Source organism: Bison bison, unplaced genomic scaffold (assembly GCF_000754665.1).
Source record: "Bison bison bison isolate TAMUID 2011002044 unplaced genomic scaffold, Bison_UMD1.0 scf7180017864039, whole genome shotgun sequence".
NCBI classification, from domain to species: Eukaryota; Metazoa; Chordata; class Mammalia; order Artiodactyla; family Bovidae; genus Bison; species Bison bison.
In genome coordinates this window covers 2,787,064-2,794,184 of record NW_011494611.1, presented here as the reverse complement: position 1 = coordinate 2,794,184, position 7,121 = coordinate 2,787,064, and the positions used below count along the sequence as shown (strand labels likewise).

At 53.7% G+C, this 7,121-nt stretch overlaps 1 protein-coding gene across 3 annotated transcripts in view; it reads left to right on the top strand.

The window, feature by feature from the left end:
• Nucleotides 1-7,121, top strand: part of COL27A1 (collagen, type XXVII, alpha 1) — a 148,769-nt gene that overhangs the window by 72,592 nt on the left and 69,056 nt on the right. For all 3 annotated transcript variants that reach the window (XR_824845.1, XM_010835143.1, XM_010835142.1), the window contains 4 exons: nt 1,850-1,903; nt 3,143-3,196; nt 4,040-4,093; nt 6,934-6,987. Coding sequence is in view for 2 of the 3 variants with exons in the window: in XM_010835143.1 (XP_010833445.1) it covers nt 1,850-1,903; nt 3,143-3,196; nt 4,040-4,093; nt 6,934-6,987 (216 nt within the window). In the remaining variant the exon portion in view is untranslated. The remainder of the gene's footprint in view (nt 1-1,849; nt 1,904-3,142; nt 3,197-4,039; nt 4,094-6,933; nt 6,988-7,121) is intronic.

The following is a 7,121-nucleotide window of genomic DNA, read 5'->3' as shown; positions in this document are numbered from 1 at the left end:
CCTGCTGGTTGCTAAGCCCCCTCTTCCACGGCCCACCCTCTGGAGATGTAGGGGCTTTCTGTTGGAGGCGGGGGCTTCCCTACAGCTACCTGTTTACCCCGTGGTTTGAGTCATCAGCACTCTGGAAATGTTGAAGTCATGGCCAAGGTGAAAGGAAGTGGGGGGGAATGGGAGTGTAGTCAGGGAACTTTTCATAGGCCCTGTGCAGAGCTGGCCTCCAGCTCACTGTTTCTTCAGGAACATGGAAATAAGCGAGTTATAGAGAACTCAGCTGGCTTGCTGACTGGTGCTGCCTGGGACATGGAGAGATGTAAAAGCCCTGAAAAAAAAAGGGGGGAGGAAATTATTTTCCTGCTCGCAGATCTCAGCAAAATCAAATAAGTCTTTAGAGTTGAAAAAAGAAAGAAAAGAAAAAGAAATCTCTTTTCTGCTTCTTTGGTTAGAATAGGGTCATAATATTTTGGGGAGCAGTGTTCTTATCAGCCCCTCCTCACTCCACTCCACCTTCTGGCCCTCCCCTGGGATGACAGAGCCACCCCTTCATGTTCCACGGTCATCTTGCCTAGAATCCCAGATTGTCATGAACCAGCCTGGCCTCAGTCCCGTTTGCCACCACCTGGCTCCCTCTCCCCCATGGAGGTACATTCTGGAACCCAGGCTCCTGCTGCAGGCCCAGCTTTCTCCAGATCCCTTGTCCTGATTTCTTAGAGGCCTTTGAAAATTTTTTTAAAACCATCTTACTCCTTCTTTGGACATTAGAAAAAAAAAAAATGTTCCTAAGTTCCTAAAACTCTGAGATATTGTATAAGATTTTCCAAATTGGAAAAACCAAAGTAAGTTAAAAAAAAAACACACTTTTTTTAAATAAAAAAAAAAATTTCTGGCTTTTGTTCTACCAAGGAAGTTCTGTTGGATCATGGCCTTAGCTGCACAACATGAGTTCTCTAAGATTCTCCATTCTTCTTGAGTTTTTCTCCCCATCCATCCAACTGCTGCCAAGGCTATGAATGTTTTCTGAGTCCTGGGGCCAACGTACCAACATGGAAAGCTGGAAAGGATGAGGGCTGTGTGAGACGGTTCCAGCTCCAAGGAGAAACCTCCCAATCTGGTTCTGTGACAGCTCATTTACCAGGATGTGGTTGAGTACAGGGAGGGGGCAGAAGAGACCTCTGACGGCCAGAATCAGTGTCACCAAGTCCATGCAATGTGTCATCTGAAAAGGGAAACACCCAGACTTAACTGGAGACCAGTTTACTTGCTGTTTACACGTAGTCTTAATGAGCCAAGCTCTCTGGTTTCTCATCCTATGGCTGATTCAAAGCAGTTAATTAGACGTAGACCGAAACCGATTGCTGGCACAGAAACTCCCACGGAAGGACGACGGGGCAATCCACAGCCTGGCAGTGAAAAATACCAAGCAACAGATGCAAGCGCTCTGAAACCATGGTGGTACGGGGACGCTGTCCAAGCTGCACGCTCTTCCATGTGACGTCAGTTGATGATGAAGAGGTTAAAGGATCCAGACACGGTTCCTTTGACCCACGAGTGTCTGGTCTCCCGCCAAGGCCAGGCAACATGGGGCAGCTTAGCTTCTGTTAGTGGAGTGTTTAGCCACCTGAGCAACCCCAGGCAGACCTGCGGCTAAGCTGGCTCTGTCCCCCGAGGGGGCCCACCTTCCCCACCCAGGCTCTTCTGGGGCTGGGGGCTGTCCTTTTCTCTAACAAGGCTGCTGCTGGGTGGATTGACTTGGGGAACGGCCTCGGCAAAGCTGTACCTCGCCATTGGGTCTGGATGTGGGGGAGGCTTCCAGAACTCACCATCGTAACCTTCTTTGCTGGTGTGTATTTAGGGTGAACAAGGGGTTCCAGGTGTGTCAGGAGACGCCGGATTCCAAGGAGACAAGGTAACTCCTGCACATTCGCCCCCTGTCACCCCGCCCTGCTCTTCTGTGGCTCTGGCTTCTTTCCCAGGGGCCGACATGGGCCGGGACCCACCTGGAATGTGGCATCCTTTCCCACCATCCTGGCTCCTCCATCTTCCATCCACCCTCTCATTGTCTCTTCTCTGGACTTCACAGTGGCCTCCTGACGTATTCCCAGGCCCCAGCTGTGTCCCTCCCAGCCTGTCTTCCTCACCGGCACAAAAGTGTGCTGAGGGCCCAGCTCTGCTCCATGCTCATCCACGGCTCCTCACTGCCCCAGACTGGAGTCCCAGCTCCTGGCCCCTGCACCTGGGCCAGCAGCGTGCAGGCCCCTCTGACATTCCTGCCCCCCACCCTTCCAGCCCTGAGCCCCAGCCTCACTGACCTCCTCACTGCACCAAGCGGGCACACATGGCTGCCTCGCTGGGCACACCCTCCGCCTCACCTGGGCACGGCCCAGCCCCACCCCAGAGCTCTGCATGGATGCCATGTTCTCTACCTGCTCAGGAAGTCGTCATGCCGCTCTCTGAGTGCCCCTCACCTGTGGCAGCACGTTTCTTCCCTGGCTGATGGAGACTGGTGCTCCGCCCACGGCCAGACAGCAGGTTCCCCAGAATAGGGCTCCCGGCTGGCCCAGAGCGGCTCAGGTCAGGGTCCTGCGCAGGACGGTGAACACTTAAAAAGATACGTCTGAGTGAGTGGCTGGCCGGGATGACGGAGGATCCCAGGCTGCCTGCCAGGCCGGCTCCTCTTTGCCTGTGTCCGGCACCATGTGGCCACATCTGGAGTTCTCCCAGCCAGTCAACGAGGCCCAGATGTTGGCCAGCTCTCCCTCTTCCTCTCCCCTCCCTCCTGGCTGGCCTGTCCTGACCCAGCCTCGATGTCTCTGGGTTGCGAGCCACCCAGGCCTGGCTGCCTCTGCAGCTGGGCCCCAGTCTCCAGACTTCCCCAGGCATCACGGGCGCAGCAGCAGTGCCTGCTCAGTGGCTCCAGAGTCCCGGGGTCCCGGATGACCTGGTGAGGACAGGAGCTGCCATTTCACCCTTGCATCCCTGGGTTCCAGCCTACAGGGCTGCCAAGCTGGAGCTTGCAAGCAGAGGGCTCATCCTCCCTCTAAAAGCGGGTGTTGTCCAGGCCTCGGGCCAGCGGGGTGACCAAGCAGCTGTCCATCTGGCCATTTCTGGGCGTTGCTAACCCCAGTTCACTATGCATCTTTTTCAGGGGAGCCAGGGCTTGCAAGGGTTCCCTGGCGCACGGGGGAAGCCAGGGCCAGTGGTGAGTACCTTCTGCTTCTAGAGCCTCAGGCTCATAATGTCCAAATGGTCATGGAATGTGGCCAGAGATGCCTTTACATCCAGGACCTCATTTCCTCCCGCAGCAGCTCTGGGAGGCGAGTAAAGCAGAGTAGAAATGGAGACTCGCCCCTTTTACAGATGAGAACACTGAGGCCCAGAGGGACAGCAGTATACCCAGGCATCAGGCATTGGCAGAGCTCTGGTGAGAATCAGGGCTCCCAGTGTCTTGTAAATAATAGTAATGTTATCAACAATAGCAGTGGATGTCATTTATTTATTGAATGTTCCCACTGGCGCTAAGGGTAAAGAACCCGCCTGCCAGTACAGGAGACTTAAAGAGACATGGCTTTGATGCCTGGGTTGAGAAGATCCCCCGGAGGAAGGCATGGCAACCCACTCCAGTATTCTTGCCTGGAGAATCCCATGGACAGAGGAGCCTGGTGGGCTACAGTCCATAGGGTCGCAAAGAGTCGGATGTGACTGAAGCGACTTAGCACGCACTCACACATGCATCAGATCCTTCCTGTGCTGCGTCTCTTTGAAAGACTGTCCACAACCCCAGGAGTTAGAGAATTGTTATTGTTCCCATTTCACAGATGGGGAAAGTAAGGTTCAAAGGTGAAGCGACTTGCCCAGGATCCGGTGCCCAGGAAGAGTAGGAGTTGGGGCTTGAACAGTAACTCCTTGTAGTTGTCTGGGCAGATTTCACTTATATTCTCCTGACTTTTCCAACCATCCCCAGCCTGGGGCCTAATACAAGGGATCCAGGAAAGGTGGACCCTTGCTTACCCCTGCCTCCCCTACAATCTCTTCTCTTCCACAGGGCAAAGTTGGAGACAAAGGATCCATTGGGTTTCCTGGGCCCCCGGGACCTGAGGTATTTAATGCTCTATTTCTCTGTTTCTGACTGTTACTGCGTGTCATCCGTGGGAAACCAAGGCTCAGAGACAGGGAGAGACTTGCCTGAGGTCACACAGCAATTGAAAGATGGGATTAGAAATTCCTAGAGCAGCAATCTTTCCTTTTCTTCCTCGGTTTCCTGCCTTCCCTGGGGGCTCACAAAGGCAGTGGGGCAGCAGCTGGCTTCAGACTCCCTCCCCAGCTCCATGGCCGCCTTTACGATTTCCAGAAAGAAGCATCAGGAAAACCCTCTGAGCTGTGCTGCCTGGACCCTTCATGGGAGCTCCCCACATTGTCTACCCCTCTGAGCCCTGGAACTTTTCCAGCTGCATACAGCCACCCTGGAGAGGTGCAGAGCTCAGAGCTCACAGGTACAGGGAGCAAGAAACAAGAGTAAGATTCTGGTGTTGGAATGGAGAAGATGTCACTACAGATAGATTAAGCAATTAACATGGTAACTACAGCTGAGTCATTAGAACCTGAGAGTTTCTGACGCGTGTGATAATGAGCACAGGTCTGTTAAATGTCCATCACTGGCATTTCTGTACAAAAGAGCGAGGCAGCTGGGCAGCTGATGGAACTCCTCTTCCCGCTGCCCCGCTCCATGCCTCGCCCCCAGTACAGGGACCAGCTCTGGAGAACAGGGTGAGCAGTGTTGGGGGGACTAACAGGGTGAGCAGTGTTGGGGGGACTGTCGTCTATCTTAGGGGGTCTAGGTCAGCCCTAGTCCCCACCCCACCCCTGTGCCATACCTCCCTGGCCTGGCGTCTTGCACACCCCTGAGGTCTTGGAGACAGAAGTCTGGTCCATCCTTCCAAAGACCACTCCTGGTATCGCCCGGATGGATGAGGGAGTGTTTCCTAAAAGCCACAAGTTCTACTTTCCACTGTGTTGACTTTGGCCTTGACACAGTCCTATCTTTAGACAAATGGACTTGGCTTCTCTTCCATGGCCCTGATTCCTTCCCCTGGTCACTGTGGAAAAAAACTTCTCTGAGAGGCCGGGTTTCCCAGCAGTCTGGCTAGTGCGGGTGGAAAGCCGGCTCCCTCTTTCTATTAGGCACTGCCTTGTGCCAGGGGGCTGCATCGCATCTTCAGGATGGGAGCTGGCTGAACGGCCACCACGGCCAGCGAGGGAGATACAGTCACCACCACCCTTTGCAGAGGAGGGAGCTGAGTGACTGAGCAGGGTGAGGGTGGCCTCCTCAGGGTCACCCTGCTACTTGTAGCAAAGAAGTTCTTCATTTTGCCCTTTGGCTTCCTCCCGGGTCCCTGGACAGCTCTGGGGTCTGCTCCCCCATCTTTGGGTTTTGTTTGGATTGGTGGACTCAGCATCCGGAAGATGGTTCTGCTCAGCCGAAGACAGAAGCCGACGAGCCTGTCGGCACCTTCCGGGGTCTTTGTCACCTTTCCGAGACCGTGGGTGCAGCTTCTACTCCCCAGCCCCTGAGTGAATCAGCTCTTTCCTTCATTAGTGGGTCCGATCTGTGTGACACCAGAATTTGATCAGCATCCTGGCCTCCTTCAAATTCTCCCTGGAGACAAGCCCACCCCAAGCAGCCTTGTTTTCCCAGGACCCAAAACCCTTTGGCCTATAGATTTTTTTATTGAGTGCTTACCAGATGCCAAATACCGAACTCAGCGGTGCACTCACCTTATTCTCTTCAAGCCTCAGAACAGCCTTGTTCGGTGATTTTTATAGTTAGCATTTTGGAGATGCAGAAGCCAGGGCCCCGGCAGGCTTAGAAACCTGCCTGGGGTCACACAGTGAGTCGGTGGCAGAATGGGACTTTGAGCCTCTCGATTTGAAGAAAAAGACGTGGGTCTTTGGCTTCCTGTGTTAACTCCAAATTCAAAACCAGACTTGCCTTCCCTAGTGAGAAGGGTGAGAGGATGGTGGAGCTGGAATCTAACGGGAGTTACCAAAACCTCAAAAGAGGAAGAAAATAAAGCCACTTACTAAGGTGAAGTCGGGGAGCATCCTGGCTTTAGGGACTCATATTCAAAGGCTTTGGTTTCTGGTCGGCAGGCACCTGAGGGAGTAGTGGGTCTGCCCTGAAAGCAAATGGGGTTCTAGGCTGAATTAACAGAGATATTATACCTAAAACAAGGGAGGGGATGTTCTTACACTGACTCTGCTGGTCAGTTCACGGATATCCTAGTGATCACCAACAATGGAAGCTAAGCAATTGGAGGCAGCCAGACTGAGGGCCCCGGGGCCCCTGACTAGGGGCAGTTGAAGGGACAGAGAAGTCTGATCCTTTCTTCTGGGGAAGAAAAGAGATTCTGCTCCATGTCCCAAAGAAGCTTCCACTGCAGTCATCTATCAGAATGGTCTGGGAGCAGTGAGCTTTCAGTGGTGGTGTGGGGCAGAGTCCAAGGATACGGTGGGGATTTCTGCTTCTGATAGTTGCTGATACTTATAGATCAGTGCTTTTCTAGCCTTTCAAAGTCACAGCAAACCCAGAATATACAGGATCCCCACAATAAGGGATGGCACTCCTTGGAGCGGAAGACAGCTAGCTGTGAAGCCCTGGCTGCCCCACCCTAAGACTTGGGAAGGTCTGGATTAGAATACCTTGTATGTGCTAGTTCCTACGCCAGGACCTTCCTGCACTCTCCTGCCTCATTTTCTCAGCACCTCTCTCAAGTGTAGGGGCTGATTCTTTGTTTTAGAACCGTGATAACTGACCTGCCCAGGGTCATCTCCCCTACAGGATGAGATGGAGACCCAGGTCGGTCCCCCTCCAAGACCTATAGTCTTCACATTTCCCTACGTAGTCCCCCTGGGTGACCCCAGCTCTCTGCTCCCTTTCAGGGATTCCCTGGAGACATTGGTCCCCCTGGGGACAACGGCCCAGAAGGCGTGAAGGTGAGTCCCTGCCCAGGAGAGCTCCAGCTGATGAGGCTGACCACTCTATGCAAACCACAGGCCTGATTCCAAGCCAGCGGGAGTCTTGGCAGCTTGTGGTGGAGACGGAGGTGCTGCCTCTGAGCCCACTCTCT